The sequence below is a fragment of the Rhamphochromis longiceps genome, linkage group LG3, assembly GCF_057381845.1.
Source record: "Rhamphochromis longiceps isolate RC_006_pf linkage group LG3, R_longiceps_female_GT1.1, whole genome shotgun sequence".
Taxonomy (NCBI): Eukaryota; Metazoa; Chordata; class Actinopteri; order Cichliformes; family Cichlidae; genus Rhamphochromis; species Rhamphochromis longiceps.
The window spans coordinates 54,767,011-54,788,936 of record NC_140559.1 but is presented as its reverse complement, the minus strand read 5'-3'; the positions used below and the strand labels follow the sequence as shown (position 1 = coordinate 54,788,936).

General features: G+C 44.5%; 2 protein-coding genes across 2 annotated transcripts in view; one reads left to right on the top strand and one right to left on the bottom strand.

Annotated features, from left to right (window-relative positions):
• Window positions 1-2,824: 2,824 nt before the first annotated feature.
• On the bottom strand, window positions 2,825-4,516 carry LOC146675309 (zinc finger MYM-type protein 1-like). The gene has a single exon (XM_085401139.1). It carries the CDS (start codon window positions 4,436-4,438, stop codon window positions 2,825-2,827), a length of 1,614 nt encoding a protein of 537 aa, XP_085257265.1. The 5' UTR covers window positions 4,439-4,516.
• An 11,689-nt stretch (window positions 4,517-16,205) lies between these two features.
• efnb3b (ephrin-B3b) overlaps window positions 16,206-21,926 on the top strand; it is a 90,923-nt gene continuing 85,202 nt past the window's right edge. The window contains exon 1 of the mRNA XM_085400397.1: window positions 16,206-17,626. Coding sequence (XP_085256523.1) covers window positions 17,478-17,626 — 149 coding nt within the window. The 5' untranslated portion in view covers window positions 16,206-17,477. The remainder of the gene's footprint in view (window positions 17,627-21,926) is intronic.

Sequence of the window (21,926 nt, the reverse complement as noted above, 5' to 3'; positions counted from 1 at the left end):
CAGAGCCACTGTGGCTGTCCTCTTGAAATGCCACAGACAGTGCTGCACTACTTGAACAGTCTAGCTCTGAAAACAGATGGGCGAGTGCTACAGACTTGGCACCGGGGTTATCAATGGAAATCTGAATTTGTGTGACAGCTCAGACATTTGCGAAGGACATCGCATAATGTCAAGCTTTGAAAAAAGGGGAAAAAAAGACCTGATTGATCTTTGGCACCAAACTGCAGGCTAAAACTTCGCTAAAGAACATGACAAATGGATCAGATGTTTACATTCGGGTAGATGGAACAGCCTGGCTGGGACCACCGCGGTGACTGCACAGAGGTGGGGGTGTGATGATGATACGGCCTTGTAGGAGTGCAGACGGTTGACATTTATAGACGGCACCGTGAATGCCTGTGGATAAACCAAAATACTGGCAAACAAGATGGCTCGCAGTCTCCAGAAGCCTGGCAGAGGAGGGATATTGCTGTGTGAAAACGATCCAAAGCACGCTGCCAAAATCACACACCAGTTTCTAAAGAAGAAAAAAGTGAGAACTATGACCTGAGCAAGTTTGTCGCCTGACTTGGATCCAACACAACGCCTTCGGGTTTATATTTAAAGAGAAAGTTCGAGCAACGCAACCCCTGCAGTAAAGAACAGCTGAAAAAAAAGTGTCTGTGAAGAGAGGCGAGGCACGTCTCCAGAAAACACTGCTATCCTGTGTGTGTGAGGCTGAGGCTGTCATTTGAAATAAAGGAGGAGATGCAAAGTATTGACAAAAGACTTGAATCTCCGAAATGAGAGCCGTATTGAAGTTGCTGCACTGACTGTGAGCTGAGTGTTTGCTCTTTGCTATCAGGACAGAAAGTGGTTATAACACCGGCGACTGAAGGCTAAATCGAATCAGCCTGTAGTCAATCTGGACACTTCCCAGAGCTTTATATCCGTCCTGAGCTATGAGACCTTTTGTGAGCAGATGAGAGTTTTTCATTATGTGCAGTAAACAGAACTTATTGAATCATCTCCAGCCGTGTCTGAATTTTAAATATCAACAGTGGCTAAAATTAGGCTTCTAAATGCAAAAGGGAGCAAGTAACCCATCTTAACATAAGCAGCTGTAGGTCTATATATTGTTAGACTAAGAGAACATTTGCCTCGGTACATCGCCACAGATATGTTGTTTAAATCAAACAATCCAGATGTGACTGAAGTGTAGCTTTTCGGCTTTAATTCATGGGGTTTTACAGACACTCTTACACATAGGCCACCATTTACAGAGGCTCAGAATTAACTGGACTACTGACTGATGACCAGTCTCATGGCATCATGAGGTTTCCTTGCTATTTCACGATGAATGAAGCCAGCATAATGCCTGAAAATAATTCAAACTGTTGTTTTAAGTGCAATATCAGGCCAAGAAAATAAGAAATAAATGGGATATTCTTCAGTGGGCGATTCCGTCACCTGATTAGGAGACGGACCAGGAGGCGGGTCATCCACCAATCAGATAGTTGGTGTCTTGATGCATGCTCCATCCAGGTAAGTAAATGCCCAAAAGTTGATTCTGTTCAATCAACTCTCCCACTGAAAATGCTACATCCAGATGAACAGAACAACTTTTGAGCAGATAGTTGGTGGTTTCATCCCTGGCTGTTCTAGCCAAAGTATCCTTGGACAAGTTGCTGAACCCCAAGTTGCTCTCTGGTGTATCCATCACACTGTGAATATGTATAAATGTTACACAGAAAGCACTTAAGCGTAGAAAAGTTCTTGTACGAAGCGCTTTGGATGCTCAAATAGAGTAGAAAAGTCCTTTGGCATAATCAGATATAAGCAAGGGCAGAAGGTGGTTGCAGTAAAGGGCTGGTAGAGCAACTCAAAGGAGGAAATGCAGCATGACTCAAATGTGAAAGTCTGTACAGAAGCAAAAATGCAAAAAACTGTACATGTTCATGTTGAAGCTGTGTACTGCCACCAGGGGGCAGTGTGAAAAACAAGGTGAAGCAAATACTGTATGAGGTTATGAAGTCATGATAATGCAAATAAGGTCTTTGCTGTGAATAAAAACTGAGATTTGAAAACAATTAAAACTCTGCTTCTGTCACTCTCTGTGCTTCTCATGAACTCTGCTGTAGCTCTCTTCTGTTACAGTCAGCTTTTCGACACGTCACATACCTGCAGCCTCACTGCACTCAATGCTCTGTTGGTGTTTTAGTCAACATTATGCAAGTTTGTCTCTGCAGCCTCTATGTAGGTGGAATTCCCGCAATCCCCTTCTGCATAGCACAACATCTATGCAAGGTGACACCAGCACAGGGCCATTATTCAGGTTTTTCAGCCTCCAGGTTTAATGCTGGGCTCACTCTTATCACCCTTATCTAACTTGTTGCTAGCAGCAGGCGGCTCTATGCTAGCTGCTCTGCACAAAATAAGAAATGAACTATTACTTGGTAACCACAGTGCATCATCTAACAGCTCAGCTGTTTGCCATCAGTCATCGGCCTTGAACCTCCCCTGAGTCAGTGCTATTGTGCTGTGGAGCAGGGGTGTCACTAGGTTTTAAGGACAGGGGGGGCTTAGCCCCCAAGAGATGCACACGACATGAACGAACGTAGTGAATGAGCACAAAATTTCACAAACAGAAAACAAAGACTGAGAAATTGTTTTCCTACTTTTTTGGACAGATTAAACATCCTAGGCCACCAATAGATCTATTGTTTTATTTCAGTCTGCTTTATAATACAGTACAACAAAAAAACAGAGGAAATGTGTTTGCTGCATCAATAACAAGAAAAAAACTGAAAATAAAAAAGTACATTTTTCTGGCTGCAATCACCAGTTACTTGGTGGGTGGAAGCATCAAAGAATGACGTCTGTTTTTAAGAGTGGCAAATCGGTCAATCACTCTGTTGTGACTCAGATGCTGAAGCGTGTCTTTTTCAATAGACATGACTGCAAGACTGTGAAGTCTTTTCTGACCCATTGTTTGACGCAGCCAGGAGTGCAGCCGACGCAGTGCACTAAAGGACCGTTCACACGAGCAGCTGCTGACAGGCACTGTTAGGGCAACTTGGATGGTTGCCTTCAGAGAGGGAAACATGTCTGAATCAAGGAGGTTGTACACAGACAACATATTTTTGGGTGGACATCCAGCCTCTGTTTTCCGGGTAAGAAAGTTTCTGGCCACCAGAACCTCCTCTTTTTTCAGGTCAAGTCTGTAGTGCTTTGCAAGTTCATTCAAGTGTGGTTCACTCAAGAAGTTCTCAGATTTAGGACTGCATGCCTGGACGCCTTTTAGCAGCCCTGCATCTACACTGCAAAATCTTTGATCAAGCTCGCCAACCATCCGATCCACACAAGGGAAAAGTAACTCTCTTTTCAATGTGTCTGAGTTGTTCAATTCAGTGCGTGAACCCACAGTTGCCTCCAGGACAAAATCCTCCATTTCCCTCTGTTTGTGCCTTGTCTTGGCACCTGGTTCAGGGATACTGTGGGTGTTACACAGGGCCTTGGTTTTCTCATACAGCTCTGTAGCAAATGCATCTGAGTGTTTGCCCTTAAGTGTGTCACACACAGCTTGTTTGCAGATAAAAGCTTCTGCCAGGTCTAAAGTCTCTTTCTGCAGGAATTTGTGGAGTCCTTCGGTTACAGACAGAATCGACTGAAACATCAGTAGTGCATAGACTGCTGAGAACTTGTAGAGCTTTGCTCTGAGACCAACAGCTATGGGGGATCCAATTGCAGATAGGCACTCCAAAATGGCAGGCAATGTCTCAAGAACTGCACTGATTGATCGCAACTGACATGCCCAGCGAGTGTTTGAAAGTTGCACAAGCTCAGTTTTTGTCAATCCAAGCTTTGCCTGAGTCTCCATGAACTTATGATGATTGACTAGGGAGGTGCTGAAGAAATAATACACACACTCCAACAAGCTGAAAAGCTCCACAGCCTCTGGGACAGCCTTGCAAGTATTGCACAAAACCAGGTTGAGTTGATGAGCATAACAATGCACATAGATAGCCTCAGGATGGAGCCTTCTAAAATGTGCTTGTACACCTCCAGTGGAGCCACTCATAACGGCTGCACCATCATATGTTTGTGCTACACACTTAAGCTCTGCAAGACCATAGTTTTGGATCTGCTGCTGAATCTCATTTGCAATGGACTGGGCATCAAATGATTTTATCTCTGCAAGTGCAAGGAAACGCTCCTTCACTGCCCCCTCTGACACGTACCTGACACAAACAGCTAACTGCTCTGCCTTTTTATCCCTTGCCTCATCCACCATGATGGAATAGACTTTAGACTTTGTCATTTCAGATACAATGACACTAGTAACTTCCTGGGCACAACAGTCAATCATGTCATTCTGGGATGTTGGTGAGATATACTGTGCATTTGATGGGGGATTATGTTTTTGAAGAAAAGGATCAAACTCCTTCAAAAGCTCCATGCACGCAAGAAAATTCCCTCTGTTTGGGCTGTCTTCACCTTCATCATGACCACGAAAAGGGAGTCCCTGTCTCCCTAACATAGAGGAGACTGCAACAATTCGTCTGAGATACTCTCTTCTTTCGACTATCTCACTCACATTTGCAGTTGCTATCATCTGTGCAACGTTTCCCTGTTTGCTAGTTCCCTGGTAGCTTTTCCATGTAACAACACTGTCCTTATGTGTTTCAGCCATCTCATGCTTGCCAAAGATGACTAAAGCTTTCTTCCAGTTCTTGCAACCGCTACTGACCAAACTATCATGTTTGATGTTTTTGCCAAACACTCTACATGGGAAGCAGAAAGCTGCATTCTGGTTGACTGAATATTCTAACCAGTTGTGCTTTTCAAACCAGCTGTGGTTAAATGCTCGCTTCTGTGTACCAAACGTATCATGTGGATAGCTCTTCAGCTTCACCTGTCTGGGCCTTGTGTCTTTGTCACCTAAATCAAACCCTGGAGTAGAATGAGTTGCTGCAGCTGCTTCATCATGTTCCCTCTCTTGGCCTGTTTGCTCTCCTCTCTCTGTAATAACTTGATCTTCCTCTGCCTCTCGATCTATTTGCTGCAGCTCCTCTGTCTCTCCTTGCTCTCTCTGACTTGAACTTGCCTGTTGACCTTTTTCTCCCTCAGCCACTCCTTCTGCCTCACCCTTCAAGATACATTAAAACATACTGAATTGTAATGTAAATTGCTAATATCATGACTTCTGCTCCCGCTCCACAGTAATTTGTTGCTCCCAAATATTTTGAAGTTACAAACATTATATTTTGAGCACGCATGTGACTAAAATGGTTGCAATTTAAAGCCCTGAAAAATATTACTAAATTACTTGAATTGAAGTAATATTAAAATAGAACCCTCAAAAATATGTGAGTCAGGCTAATTTGACTTATATATATATATATCTCTTTGCTCTCTCCACTTTCTAACCTTGACTCTCCTAAATAAAAGCTCAAGTTAAACAGGTCTTATATGTTGTACCGTGACTGAAATGTTTCATATTTCATATCCATATTGAGTCCCATAAAATTCTAATCAGACTGTCTGCATCACAAATGACTCCATCCTTTGACTCACCTCTCCAGCAGACGTCTCTCCCCTCTGCCTCTCTGTGCTCCTCTGCCCTGACTCCTACAGGTTAATGGGGATGGAGTGATTATTATTATTTCCACTGATGATAACCATACCTGAATGAGCTCAGCTGGATTTTTCAGAGCTAAAACGAGTGACAGAAATTAACATTATGCTAACAATTTAACTTAGTGCGCTAGCCAGGTTTTTATTTACAAAATGGGGAACACCTGGTTCATTATTTACATGGGACTCTCTGCTGTTAGCTGGAGCTAACTAATTGTTACTACCAGCCAGTGATGAAGACTTACTTTCTTGAAAAACTTGCGTATATCCATGATTTCTTGCCGTTTGCCACATGTACGCTAGTGTTTCTGCAGGTGTATACGAGCGGAGTGTAAAGTAGCAGTGAAAACGAGGACTGGATTTTCAGTCATGTGGATGTCCCCTGTGAACAACTGGAACGGATTGGATAACGAAGCACTGACGCTACCTTAACAATGTAAAGCGAAAGGGACCAACCGAGTTATGATCATATTTGTGTGAATAGCGACAGGTTTATATTATTATTTCTTTAAACTCATATTCCTGCATCTTTATATTGAATTTGTCTGCAAGTTCTGTAAAAAAAAAAAATCGAATAAGTAAAAAAAAAAAAAAAACCCCACCAAATTATTTAGGGGGGCTTAAGAATATTTTAGGGAGGCTTCAGCACCCCTAAAATAGGCCTAACGACGCCACTGCTGTGGAGTGATTCTACAATATTCAAGGCTAGCTACAAATTGGATTAATTTCCTTCATTTTTCCATCCCGCATTGTTGCCAAGTGCTTCCTCGAAGGCAGTCATGGAGTTTCTCTCTGTGATTATGTGAGGTCGTCACCTCAGTAAAGTGCCCTGATATGAACTATGTTGTTATTTGCTAATTGAATTGAGATTAATTTAATACAGATGGATTTTTTTTTTTGTTTTTTTAAGGATTATCATCTTTTTTTTCTTGACTACCTTGTTTATTTTTCAGGTCGGTTTAATAATTAGCCAATACATTTTTATTTTCATGGTCAGAACATTCTGCCCTTGGGCTAAAACCACAAATTGCATATTGATTTAATATTAAATGCAGTGGTTTTCAGTGAGGCAGTCCCATTATTAAATCAATCTTTGGAGGCTTATGTGCTCTATTAGGGCTGATATTCTGGAAGCAACTCAGAACACTGACTAAATTCTAAATATATGTCACTACAAATGGTATCTATGCTGCTGTGCTCCTTGAAGCCGTGTTGGCCAAACCTCAGCGCTGTCCCGCAGTTGACAGCAAAGCCGTTATCTTCATCCCAAGGTGGCTGCAGTCAGTGTAGTCTTTCCACTTGTGCAGCTAATGAGCCAATCCACATCAAGTGTTCTGTGTTTCTGTGTTCTGAGCCTCCATTTATGTGGCATCCTGAGCGAGTCTCCATGGCCTCGCATAAGTGCCTTCCATTAGACACACGCACACATACATACACACAAAGCTCCGGCGCTCATCGCTAGGGAGTGTGGCGAATAGTAAGTAATGGGATCTCGATATTAAGAAAGACATTTGAAAACAATTATTCAAATGGCTGTCTGCCTGTTGAATCTCCTAATCCCACAGTGAGGCACTCAAGCAAACACTCAGCCGTGTGACCCCCGGTTGAATTAGCATGGAGGAAAAAAAGAGGAGCATACACGTCTCTGAAGCTGGAGATGCTAAAATGTCTAGACTGCTCTCTGGTTTGTCACTCTCATGCTGCCTTTAAAAGGAAAAGAGCTTTTTAAGAACATGAAGCAGAGGGAACAGATTTCCTGTAGCTTTTAGAGGTTGTCATACATGGCATTTCTTAAAATGTCAAAGGGACGCCTCCTTTATCTCTCAGACACTTTGAATGTATTTGGCAGGCGCTTAGCACAGGGCTTCACTCTGACCCTGCTCTGACACAGCAGCCGCATGCTGTTGTTCCATCGAGTTTTCTTCGAGTTAATAGATTATCCGCGGCACTTCAACAGCCCCCACATTGTTTGGTACAGTCTACAGTTCAGGCTTTGTAACAAATGTAAGTGCAAAGTATTCAAATATATATTAACCCCATTTAATGTGAGCAATGGCAAAAGATTTGTAGCTGGGATGTACCACCAAAAAGTAAGGTGACAATGCGTTTTTGAACCTTGCTAAATTGATTCTTCACCGACTTGGCTGTGCTGACAGTAAATACGGTCTTTTCGTGCAACTAGAAAGGTGAAGAAATGGCTACTGACTGCTAATATTTAGCTAACCAGTTATCAAATTGGTCCTGAAATACCAGGTATGACATGGAGGGCAAGACATAGCTTTAAACCTTAGATAAAGCTGAGTACTAGATGGAAACAGAGCAGGGAAAGGGTGGTAAAATTTAGTATCATTCTAACCTTTACAGTTTAGGGCAGTTTAGCAAATACTGGCATGCTAATATGCCCCAAAATCTTAGCATATGTATGTATATATGTATTAATAACATCTCTATGTCTGTAAAAAACATTTATTACAAATTCCAGTTCTTTTTATTTTCATATGTATTAATTTCATCATCCCCACATGCAAATATGATGTTACGTTCTCCGTTTTCATTGCTTCACATGTCACTTTCTGTGCACAACTTAATGGCCACCATTTTTCCACGACAGAATTTTATTTGACTCACAACAAAATACATAATGAAGAAGTACCACAGGCACTAATATTAATAAATATTACTATACAGATTATAATGGTCATGTTACCACATTAGATTTGAACATTTTGGAAGAGAAGGAGTGCTAAGCCAAGAGCTAAGCTAGCGAGCTTGGTTAGCAAGGTGCATCTATAGCATGTACTGACAGAGATTCCTGCCAATTAGTGCTCACATTTGGTAAAAAAGATACTTGAATTTCAAGTATTTACATATTACATATTACCTGATAGATAAATTGATAACAAATGCACTAAAAGACAAAGACAGTTTATTGACTAATGTTAGCAAAGGTGAGTGCTAGCAAACAGCTAGCGCCCTGTATCGGTATCCACTTTATCGTTAATGAGCCACAGCGCTATTGTATATAGCTTTAAACCTTAAATAGTGATTTCTAAAAAAACTTTAGCACCTCATATAGTTGTTATGAAAGGAAGAATTAGCTCTAACCAAAATCATAATCACTGGATGACTTACTAACTGACACAGGTTACAGTGTCTGAGCCTGGACAGTGCTCTGTTTGATTTGGTGTGTAGTAAAGAGCTCCACAGACAACTGTGCTGTCACCATTGCTGTTCAGCCTGCAAACCTCAGTATAACTCATGCCACCTACAAAAACAATCTGATGATCCTGCAGTGGTTGGATGTTTAAATAATGGGCATGAGGAGGAGTACAGAGTATTCATGGATGATTTTGTGGAGTGGTCTGGGAGGATTCATGTACTTGTAAATAAATAAGATCAAAGAAATGGTGACTAACTTCAGGAAGGGCGAGTTTATCCTGGGAATCCACATCAACAACAAGCTGAACCAGCAAACCAATAGAGGCCGCGAACAAAAAGGAAGCGAGCAGGTTTCATTTACAAAAGAAGCTGAGATCCATCAATATGTGATGCAAAATGATGGAGATTTTCTATCACTAAAATGTGGAAAGTACACTGTATTTTGTGTGCTGAGGGAGCAGAATTGAAGCTGGTAACACCAACAGACTGAGTAATGCGATCAGGAAGGCTGGCTCGGGATCTTTTTCAACTATTGTACCAAATATGTGATAAATGTAGTACTGCTCGTTTCATTTCAGAAAGACTTTTAGTAAAAGGCTCTAAAGAGGTTTATTTTTCTAACGTTGAACATTTTAAGGTGGGTGTCTATGGGGACTGACTCACTTTTGGAGCCAACCACAAGTGGCTATTAGTGGAGCTGCAATTTTGGACACTTCCAAATTTGCTCCATTTATTGTTTTTAGGCCCAGCAATTCTTGCTTGATTAGCATTAGACTGCAGACTCACAAAAGAGCTCACATGGCAGCACACCTTGTTCGTCAATGTGTTGTTAGTGCCTGGCTGCCTGCCTGCAAATCATCAATGGCTTCTTCTGTTAACACTGGTTAGGATATGAGTGACATTCCAGAGTAATAAATGTTTTCATGAGCATGACTCAAAAATTGAAACACCTTATTGTTCACAGTCAGTAATAGTTTTCCATTTTCACATCGCCACAATTTCTGCTCATTATGGACGGACCAGTCTGAAGTTCAGACGACTTGAGGTTTTCCTTACAAAACTTGAATCCACTGGGATATTTTTAGAAATCCCAACCAACCCACATTTCATCAGCCGCCAAAATAGCGGTGTTCCTATGAATACATCCCATTTCCATTCCAAAAGGCTGCAGCTGTGATTGACGTGTCCTTGTTCTCTGGTTTACATTAGATGTGAAAATAATTGGCACCTGCACTCCTGCACATGCTCTGAAGCTGGGGGAAAAGCACAGCACCAGAGGTTTCATTTCACTCCGGAGCCTGATCTCCTTCTATTCACTCCAGATGTGGAGGCACACACGCATGGATATCCATCTGAAATTGCTAGGAAGATTAATGCAGAGTAAAGATGTGTCATATCATCGTATTCTACAGTCGCTGACAAGCAGAGACGAGAGGCTCTGCATTGATATTTTTCTCACGGATATGTAAGCCCTCATACATATCAACTGAGCACGTGCGCTTCTACTGTCCCTACCCTTCACCTCATCATCTCCTCATCCTCCACACATCCCCCCCCCCCCCCCCCCCCCCCAGCCATCTTTGTAGCTTGTTATCATGAGGGTGAGCCTATTGAAGTACATTAAGCATCCAGTATCCCAGTCGGCTCTCGCAGATTGGATGTGATCTTGGCGGTTTAGCGGCTGTGCATCGCCCAGGGAGAGTAATTGCCTGCGTAATTGCACTCTGGGGAAAGGTAGAGAAGCAGGGCCTAAAATCATCCTACCTGCCCTCAGGCTGCAAGCATGACAACTCTTGTCCTCCTGCCTGTCCATTCCCTGCACCCTTTCATAACAGCCCTCCCTCTCTTACTCCCCCGCTGCACAGTGACCGAAGGGGAGGTTTATCAGAGTCGGCGGCATCAGTGGAGAGGAAGCAGGTGGCGATGGGTCAGAAGAGCTCTGCGAGGGGCTGAGGAGACAGATGGAGGAGGAGATTAGGAGGGGCAAAGAGGTGTCTTACTGATAAAATGAAAAGGCAGGCGAGAGAGGGGAGACAGAGACACGCAGAGCGACTGTCCACATGAGGAAAGCAACAAAGTTCCTCACAAAGATTGTGAAAATCCTCTCGGATGACACTCTGGGTAGCCTGCACCTCACGAGGGACCAGGTCAGGTAATATTTTAAGGCTAAGGCTGGAAATATTCCCTGGCAACACTTTTTGTTTCTCTCGTCAAGTCCCGGGAAAAAGACTGAATCCAGGAGATGCGGACCCTGTAACAGGGGTCTGCACACGGCAGAACCTTAAAGGAAGCGGAGCAGTGATCAGTGGGTTGAATTACAATACCAGTGCATGTGGTTCACAGATGTTTTTAAAGGACAGCAAGAGAAATCTGGAAAATCAGACTTTTTCACTTAAGTTGGTGCAAAGTTTAGGCCAGCCTTGATATTTTACTACTGACCCACTGAACCTCATGCTCCACAGCTTCACCTGGTTTCATTCTGAGATGTGTTTACAGCTGAGAATACAGTAGGTGTGTTAGGTTCAAGGGCTTTTATAGTGTGTGCGTATTTTAAAAAAAAGGTTATGCAGGGATGATGGGAGCGTGCAAGAGGCACACTAAACAACTTGAAACTTTAGCAAACTCAGCATTAGGAGATGTGGCTACCCCGATCAGGTATACAAGAAGTTATTTAAAGTTTTCATGCAACTTTTTGTCACTCTTCTTTAATCTTCGCTTATTTTGCCTCTGAGATCCTCTGGGGTTTGGGACTCTGCACATCAAATGAGACGTTTTGAGGAGAAAGTCTTAAATACTCCGAGGTTTCTGTGTGTTCAGTTTGTAGAGGGTCGCAAAGCAAGGTCACAGCCAAAGACTTGAAAGCCACATTTGCTACACGGTTTACTACTTATTACTTAGATGATTTTTTTTTCCACCCTAACATTCAGTTGTATACGACATCAGTGCATCACTTTGTACCTATTTCCTGGCAAAGATCCATGAATAAGATCTACTCTGTGTTTCCCGAACCTTTCATCCACACGTCTCACCTTTCCCCGGTGGATGGAGTCGCTCAGCTGTCAAAGAGACATTTTAGTTTGCCGTCGCATAACCCAGACGAAGATTTGAGGGTCCTGTGATAACAGGCGGTCATGCATGTCCCTGTTCAAGGATGGTCTCAGGTGTCCGATGTGAATGACTGCTTTTTATTTTCGTCCAGCCATCCAGGACCTCCCGCTCGACGGCTTTGATCCCTCCCCAGTTGAAAGTGATGAAAAAAAAACCAGACTTGCAAGTTCAGAGTGGGCGCTGGGGGACGAGAGAGTGAGATTTAGGAGTGTCGTTTCGAACAAATCTCAGAAAAGACAGAGAGAAATGTTTTCAGCTCTATTTCCCTGCGCTATGGGAGGATGATGTCCAACAGCGCTGGAAAAATCAAGTTTAATCTTACATGAAAAATGAGGTGAGGGCATAAAACACCCCCCCAGCCAATAATTATGTCGTTTTATGGCAACCATGGGTGGTAATTAGGGGACAAAGCGGGCCGGATTCCCTGTCTTTTCCTTCTAATGCAACATTGTAAATATAACTGTATCATGTTAAATAACAGCTGGAATAGGATCCGGTCACCCTGTGACCCTGGACTGGATAACTGGAAGGAAGTGGATGGATGGATGGATGGATGGATGGATGGATGGATGAATGGATGGATGGATGGATGGACGGATGAATGGATGGATGGATGGATGGATGGATGGATGGATGGACGGATGAATGGATGGATGGATGGATGGATGGATGGATGGATGATGAATGGATGGATGGATGGATGGATGGATGGATGGATGGATGAATGGATGGATGGATGGATGGACGGATGAATGGATGGATGGATGGATGGATGGATGGATGGATGGACGGATGAATGGATGGATGGATGGATGGATGGATGGATGATGAATGGATGGATGGATGGATGGATGGATGGATGGATGATGAATGGATGGATGGATGGATGGATGGATGGATGGATGGATGAATGGATGGATGGATGGATGGACGGATGAATGGATGGATGGATGGATGGATGGATGGATGGATGGACGGATGAATGGATGGATGGATGGATGGATGGATGGATGATGATGAATGGATGGATGGATGGATGGATGGATGGATGGATGAATGGATGGATGGATGGATGGACGGATGAATGGATGGATGGATGGATGGATGGATGGATGGATGGACGGATGAATGGATGGATGGATGGATGGATGATGAATGGATGGATGGATGGATGGATGGATGGATGGATGGATGGATGGATGGATGGATGGTGAATGGATGGATGGATGTTAAATAACACCAAAAATGTGCCCTCAAAGCACTTGTTCTTGCAACTACTATCTAACACCTTCACTTTGAAAAGGTGGACGTATGGCAGAGAAGGTGTGAGACAGCATCACTTTTACCACATGCACATACACATATATCTGAACCACTTACCTGTGCACCACATTTAAGGATCCTAGAAACACCTCTGCCTAAAAAAGCCTTTAATTTGAAAGCTATTTGCATTGGAACTCAATTTAGGTCAATTAGAAGTTGGAAAAATGTTCTTAGTTTGAACTAAAGTGAGAAAAACACATGGACACTGCTTAAGTATGCGAATGCAAGTAGGTGTGGGAGAAGTCGGCTGTCAGGTGCAATTTTTTTTTAACGGATCCAGAGTCAGTGCCATCGGTACGTGTGATCTGCTCATCACATGTTGCACAACCCCTCCCTTGCCCTTACTTAATCCCCCTCCAGCCCATGTCTCGTTCTCTCTGTCACAAGGAGACGAGAGGTGTGTGTGTGTGTGTGTGTGTGTGTGTGTGTGTGTGTGTGTGTGTGTGTGTGTGTGTGTGTGAGAGAGAGAGAGAGAGAGAGAGCACGAGAGAGGGAAGCTCACAGGGATAGACGGATGCTGAAGGAAAAAGGAGCTGAGATCTATCATCTGCAAGGCAGGAAGAGGGTGCCATGCTCTGACAACAACCCACATCCTCGTGCACACACACACGCAGACACACACGCATATCAGTACCACCCTTGGTGTGAATTTCATTCCCATCAGGGTGCATGTTTTCCTGTCTGAGGTCTTTGTATTGCTGCCACCGTGGGTGTCTGCGCTTGGTTTGTGTGTTTGTGTATGTGTGTGTATATCCCTAACCTTCCACTGCATGCATAATGTCAACCATGCACTTGGTGTAATTGCTTATGTTGATGCTCACGCGTCATTTTGTGTAAATGCGTGTATAGCACATTATGTGTGCTATGTGGGTGTATGCATGTGTGTGTGTCTGTGGTGAAGTCTGGCAGCTGCGGCAGAGTCACCGGGGAGAAGATGTGGTTGCAAAGAAGAGTTGAAGGTCGGTGCAGTAAATGAGGTCAGCCTGAATAAATGAACACTAATAAACACCAACATCGCAGCTCTGAGTGTATATTAAGCAGATGAATACATCTCCAGAAAGTACATTCTGTTATTCAGCAACATGGCAGATCTGATGTAGGTGGTGTCTTATAGCTCTGCAGTTTTTTTTTTTAACCGAGTCATCTTCCACTCAAAAATAGAGCGAGAGAGCCACAAGCCCGCCAGTTTACCCACACAGATAGATTCCCAGACAGAGCAGAAGGTTTGTTTTTCGTGCCAGCTCCACCTCTGAACTGCTGTTGTCTCTGAACCAGTCTATCTTCCTCCACTACATTTAGCTTTGTCGTGTGCCCTGCCAAGGTTTCTGGAGGTCAGTGCAACAGAAACAGCTCCATCTCTGCTCTCTTTTCTTTTCTTTTTTTTTCATTCTGTGTCTCTGACCAGCTCTATAAAATCTCTCTGCTGCATTTGTTTCTTGTTTGGCTCTCATAACCCTGCAATTACAATCCTCGTAAGAAAGCATGCTGTAATTTCGCACTGCAGAGGGAAACGTCTGCACTTCTGTCTTTCCGAGTATCCCCGGCTGCCTGCGGACCCTCGGTTTGATCGCCTGGAGGTTCACTCAGCTGATGTGCTGCAGTGCCCTTGAGCATGACACTGAATTGAAGTCTGCTGAGCCACAACTTTCCCATAAGTCGCTGCCCTCATTCTTGCTTTCCTCTGTTTCTCTCCCACTTTCATTTCCTTTCTCCTCCCCGGCTGTGCAGGAATGGCAGAGCGTGTTCAGGGGTGCGTAGAGTTTTCTTCCTCTTTGTTTTTGTGAAGTGAAATATTTTCAATAAAAGATATTACAGAATCTCTTCCTCTCAGGTATCAGCGGCTCTACTGCACTCGGCTACAGATGGTGGAACAGGAAGTCATGCATGGACTAGGGGGAATTCTTCATGCAGATGTCATGTCATGTATGTAGGTGTGAAACAAAGAAAGAATATTGATCCGTTCTTGTCACTTTATTCCAGTAAAAGCTGGCATTCCAAACTACTGCAATAACTGTGCTTTTTATTTCTTTCTTTATTTTCAAATAATGCAACAGAGAGCGGGAAAGTGTGATTTTTTTTATCATCTACTCTTTGTCAAACACCAAAATCCAATAATGCTTTATAATGCACTGCTAAAGGGGCTGTCACATTGGGGGATTAAAGAATTAGTCAGTCTTCCCCTAAGGCTCATGCGCTCTATCTACCACTTGGTGGCAGCACAGGCACAGCTTTGACAGTCCAGTCTCAGGCTTGTTGCCGTGGATGAGTGGGGAGGCTGAGGGCCCCACCGTAAACACTGGTGTGTGTGTGTGTGTGTGTGGCCCTCAGCGGGTCCTGCCACCCGGATCGTCCTGCAACCCATCAAGCTCAGCTGCCCGCTTTGAAGCTGCTGAGACTCTGCTCTGTCCTCCCACACAAGGAGAGCGGATTCTTTTCCCTTACACTGCGCAGATGTAGCGAGGTGAGGCCGGCCCAGTGATCATGCGAGATATCATAATTCTCTCTAAGGAGACATTTCGGTGCAAGTTCCTGTTTTCAACTTCATCCCTGAAACAGTGCTGTAACTTTGCTTTATGTATCCACGAGGCCTCATAGCGCGAGCTCCTGCTGTTCTGTGAGGCGCTTTGCGTCTGGAGTAATCACTCCTGTAGGAAGTAGCTTTGCGGGGACATTTGAATGAAAAATCCTTGTAAAACTGCATCTGGATTGTGTTTTTCCAATACGATCCTGCCTCAGTGCCACATGTGATGCTTAGTCAATACATTGAGGGCGCTCTTGCTCTTTCGTCACTTTCAGGGGCGCACGTTGGTGAGCATTTAGAGAGCTAGTGGTGGTGGAGGGGGTTCTTGTTCGGCGTTTGAAAGGAGGCAGAATAGAGTGCCAGGGAGTCCAAAGGTCCGAGTTAGGAGAGGGGAGAAGGGGGGCCGAGACTCTAAAAGGAGGAGGAAAGAGGAGGTGCTGAAAGGGACTCGATACCGCCCCCGCCGACAAAGCCTGGAAGAATTGCGCTCCGTCAGTGCGCCCTGCCTGCCAGTCGGAGGATGGGGATTTTTTTTCTCCTTTCCATTCATCCATGCCCCTTTTTTCTCTCCTCCTCCTCCTCTCAAACAAGCCAGTCGGTCTGTCAATGTGCTGCGAGCGTTAGGACGAGTCAAAGCAGTGGGATTTTGAGGCAGAGAGACGGAGGAGATAACGAATGAAGCGCTTTTCCATGACCGAGAAGCGACGCGTCCTGCTCTCCAAATGATGCGCCGCATCAGATAATTTCCAGCCGGGACTGATGCTCACAACTCGCATCTTATTATTATTAATATTATTTTTTCCTTTCTATCACTTCAAAACTTTCACGTTGGCCTGTGTGTGACATTATTAGAGTGGAGATGCTTTTCTAGCGCTTTGATTTATTCCTCTCAGTTTCTTTGAATTGATTCTTGGATTTATCGTCGATTTCGGATCTTTTTTATGATTATTATTTTTCAGCGTGTCTATTAAGGATTTACAACCCGTGTGTGTTTGCTTTTGATTCCATAAAGAGGCCACTAAGGATTGTAACGCGCACTGACTGAACCCGCCGAGCATCAACACGTCTTTATGATGATGGAGCTGTGGACACGAGTAACATCTTTTCCATTTTAAACGTTTCACCCTCACACTTTTGACCTGGTTTTGATTGCGCCCTTCTGCCACACTGACAGTATTTCTTTTCCCCGGTTCCTCTCTGATATGCTGGAAGCTAGATATTCTTGCGAGGAAACAAGGTAATGGGAGAGAAATCGCACAGAGTCGGCACAGAGAACAAGGGAACATTGTTCGGAAAAAAAGACAATCAGGGCGCACCGAAAGGCTACAGAGTTAGAGGCTGGGTGGCAATCATTTTTTCTTTTAAATATTTTTGATTCCGTGGAGTTACCTTTCAGCCGAGGAGCGCAGTTTTTGGAGAAATAAAAGGGAAGGACAGATTAACGAGGAAAGTCATGGGATTGGCACAGAATTAGTGCAACTGTGGACGCGCAGAAATCGTTTTTTGGACACCCAGACGCGCGGATTGAACAAGTTTCTTTTCCCCCTCGCACATTTCAGTGCGTGTGCTGTGATCGCTTACAAGCTGCCACATTTCGGATCCATGAGGTTGTGCAGAGCGGGCTTTGGCTTCACACTTTGACTGTCTTCTACCTATAGCCTGATCGGCTGTAGCCGCGCATCTATTGTTTTGAGAGAGTCCCCCCTCGTGTGCAACAGCATCGAAACCGCAGAAAAGATCTTGCTTTTAAATGGGGCCGCATATGCTGGGTGTCAGGGTTGAGATGGCGTGTCGAAGAAGTGGGAATGGATTGGGGATCCTGCTGGTATTCTTACTGGATTTACTGGGGACGACAGCCAGCAACCTGGAGCCCATCTACTGGAATTCCCTGAACGAAAGGTAAGAGCGCTCGCAGACCTCACAGTTTCACTGGCTGACTTAATTGTAGGGTTGATCTTGAAGTTCTCCAAGCATGCTTGGGGAAAACTGATTTTTTTGTGGTTTCATTGCATGCGACGGGAGAATCATGAAACGTTTTATGAACGCAAGAAACTGAGTGCACTGCTGAGCGGTAATGCGACATGACACAGGCGATAAAGAAGAAAATAAAGTTGGATAAAGGCAGAAATTCACCACAAAGTGCAGGCCTAACTCGGAATATTGATTTTTTTTTCTGTGAAGGCTGCCATTCTGACAGCTTGTTGGAGTGTCTTTAGAAAAGCACCTTCATCACCGTCTGTTGGATAAGGTCAGAAATTCGTAACAGAGTGCAGGCCTACAGCAGACTGCCCGTCTTACCGACACTGCTGATTTTTCTCAGTCAGGGTTCCTTTTGGACAGTTTTTTGCGGTATCTAAAGAAGAAAAAAATAAGACTATTTCGTCATTGTTGTATTCACTCTCAGTATTGTTTGCTCAGTCTAAACTGTGATCTGATAAATGCTGCTGCTCTGCATTTGTCACACTGATTATTGTTCCTGGTCCAGCTGCAGCGCCTCTAAAAGTCCCCGTGAGCTCTAAGGCCGTAGATGGAAGCTGTGTGTGTAGGATGATAAAGACTTGTGTGATGCTCTAATTGCTGTTGCTGGATGACCTTGATTAAAGTCCAGGGTAGCACTCCCTTCCTCCTTTTGGACCTCAGGCCTGTCAAACACCCAGTCTGCACACTTTGCCCGAGCTCATTTGCATTTTCTTTCCTCCTCCTTTTCCTCACGGAGAAGGTGTCAGGCATTAGCTGAGGAAATGCCATTTTAAACACCTCTCTGCTGTCCAGCCTTAATGACTGACACCACTTTTCTCACACCTCTGCCAATTTCCCTGTGTCTGAATGGACCTGCTGGCTGTGAGGAGGAGGAGGTGGTGGTGGAAGAGGGGAGGTGGAGAATAACAAGGCGGCTTGTATGGAAGGGAAAAGAGGGGAGTTTTTTTTTTTCCTTCAGTGACACAAAGATTCATTTCTGCAAATCCTAGCTACATTTCTGTTGGCAAATTGGAACAATGATATTTTGCAGCTTGATAAACACTTCTGTGCAGGCTATCAGCATGGAGCACCGCTCCAGAATAGCTCCCGTTTCTTCTAAGTACACTTTATAGAAGGGAGAAAAAAAAACACAAGAGAAAATTGACTCACTTATGCCAACCGGGCCCCCCCCGAGACAGCTTTAACTCACACCCATGCCAGGGGCTTTTTCAGAGACTAACAGGTTTTTAATGCGTCCGTGCGCTGGAGGCTACGTCCTGCCCAGTTTCTCCACTTCTCCACAGATGTGACTGTGCGTGGGCCCCTGCTGTGGAGCCAGGCATGAAGCCCTTAATGAGGGCTTTTTGTCAGCAGTGGGTGGATTCGCCCAACAGGGAGTAGAGTTGGACACGGGAGGGTAATTTCCACAGAGAAGCTCACAGCCTGGGCTTTTGAAGCCTTACAGGTGATTCCACGCTATTGTCTCCTAATGGAGTTTAGTGTTAGGTGGGTGTTAGGGCTCAGTGAATGGGCCCGGCTCGCAATTAGACGGGCGGTGGCTTTGACGCCACACTCTGCTGTCATTTCCACAGATTTGCTCGCTCATATATCCATCCAAAATACAAAAAGCCCTTTTCTTTTTATACTATGAAGCTTATTCACGAAGCTTACTATTCATAGTTAATCAGCTTAGTCATTCCTCCAGTTTATTTTCTTGGCCCTTTTTCATGCTGTCGTGTACTTGTTTCTCCTTGCTCTCTACGTGACATGAGCAGTACTCTAGTATCAGCTGCCTCGGGGCAGAATAGGTTTTGGCCCTGGGCTGAAATATGTTAAGAGCCCGCTGCTTGTCTAAATAGTCTGCTTCTTCCAAGGACACGCTTCTGGAAGACACACACACACACACAGGTGGTTTCAGAAATGAGGTGAAAAGTAAGCAGAAGCTGCAGCAATCAGAGCACACGTATGGTTCACATCTTGTCTGTGTAGTAAATGGGGTGTCACATTGTTAACCTCTGGACCTTTGCTGCGTATGCCTCTTTGAAGTTTGGACCATCCACTTGCAGCTTCCCCTCCACCTCTCCTCCCATCTTTTCTTCCATCCTCTGTCTTATATTCTCTCCTTCTCACGCCTCAGTATCCACTGCTTCTCTTTTTTTTCTGCAGGGATGCATAAATTCTAATATCAGCCTAATATCAGTAGTGCAGGTATGGACTGATACCAGCCTAGCAAACTGTGATATTGGCACCTTGTTTTTTTTGCAATTATCATCTGTGCCACATCATTTGTGAGCTGGCTAAGTGTTCCAACTGAAAGCTTTAAATCAGGGCAGTTGTGCAATTTTGTTGTTTCCCTTGGAATAAACAAGGAGGTAAACTAACGGGGAAAAACATGGTGGATTGTTTTAAACATCCATATTGGCCTGGAATTTTACAATCAAAGCATCTCTTCTCATTCCCCCCCTCTTCTGTCCCTCTATTATTCTCTCCCTCTTTTCCCTACTGTCACTCTCCGTCTGTCTCTATCTCTTGCACCCCCGCCCCACCACCACCACCTCGGTGCAGTGACCAGACGTAGCAAATTGGAAACATGTGTCACATCCAGCCGCTAATTATGACGCTACAGCAGCCACAGACGCACCCAAAAAATGTGCGAGGGATGACAGAGGTGAGGAGGAAAAGCAGGCATCTGTGGGTGCTTTTGAGGGAGGATGGGAGGGGGGTGGGTGCTCAGCTGCCAGATTAATTCCTTAAATATAATATCAGAATGCACCAGGACATCCACCTTTTTTTATAGACCCCTCCACGGGTTGATGCTACCACAGCCTGACAAGAAGCCTTCCTGGAGGAATATAAACAGAGACAGGTGCTGGGAGGTGAAAGAGAAACACCGAGCGGCGGGGAGAGCAGAGCGGGGGGTGGAGACGGCCCTAACCCTAAGTAAATCAATACCAGTTAAGTCTCAAGTGCCAATACAGGTTCTGCTTGAGGAAGAGGGAACTGAACCAGAACGATCACCTTGGGAAGAGCTCCTCCTCAGACATATATTATCCTTATCTCAGCATCTCGTATTATCGGCCTTACACGGCCACCCTAATGAAAGATCGAAACTTACATTACTGCTTGGGAGTTCGGGTGGGGGGAGGGGTGAAGATGGCGTGGCTGGCAGGAGGGTGGCAGGTGACCCAAACACACACACATGCACAGAGAGACGAGGATGCTGGCTTCGGTCACTCATCTGATCATGACATATGGACTTTTGTAGTTTCTGGAACCTTTTTGCAAGTCTGATTTCAGCGTCTGTTCTTAATGCCAAAAAAAGCGCTCATTCACCCCTCCTTTACTCGCACTCTCTCCCTTTTTTCCTCTCCTCTTTACCCACTTTCGTAAACGGCTGTAGATTATTGTAAATGGCTGCTGAGGGTGGGCGTCTCCCGGTTTGCTGCTTGCGGTGACTTGTAATACAACTATTCCCCCTAAGATCCACATTAAAATTTAATCCCCCTCCACCCCACCACCGCCACCCTTCCCGTTTCTCAATAATTCATTAATCGTTGGCTAATTGGCGCCGGATAAAAGACTAGCTAACTAGGCTAAGTGTTTCAACTGCAAAAAAAAAAAAAAAAAAAAAGCCGCCAGAGAGAGAGAGAGACTGGTGGAGTCACCGCCACAAATGTGTTTTTGGTTGAGGAGGTTATTCTTATTATGGAATAGGTGTTAGTAGGTCATATCACGGGAGCAGCATTCCAGCACCCGTTTACAGATTGTTTGTATATTTAAAGCCCACACCCGTTTACACCCATCCTGTAGGTTTTGACTTCATGAATAATTCATGCTCGGAGGCCTTTTTCCGGGCTGTGTGGGTAAGAAAGCAGGAGCCTGGTAAGCCTACACGTATCCTTGGGCGAAATGATTAGACAATATCCACTGGGTATAGCGTTTTTTTATTTTTCTTATTTTTAGGAAGAAGTGCAGAAAAAAAAGGAATGTGGCCGAGAGAGGAGGCGAGATCAAAATGATATGGACCGTATTGCTCGAGTTAAACCAACGGGGCAGCAGCCCTCCCCCCCCCACCGCCTTGTTTCCTCGCTCCCTTGCTCTCTCTCTCTCTTCCTACCGTCACTCTTCCCCCTCGGTGAAAAAAAGGAGTGTGTGTAAGTTTACGAGCTGAGAGCAACAGGAGCTGTGAAAAGAGCTTTCAGCTGATGTGGCAGAATGGAAAGGCCAGGGGAAGGAGAAA

Coding starts and splice junctions, on each gene's coding strand:
- LOC146675309 (XM_085401139.1), bottom strand. CDS start 4,438: ATGGAGCTTTTGAAGGAGTTTGATCCTTTTCTTCAAAAACATAATCCC.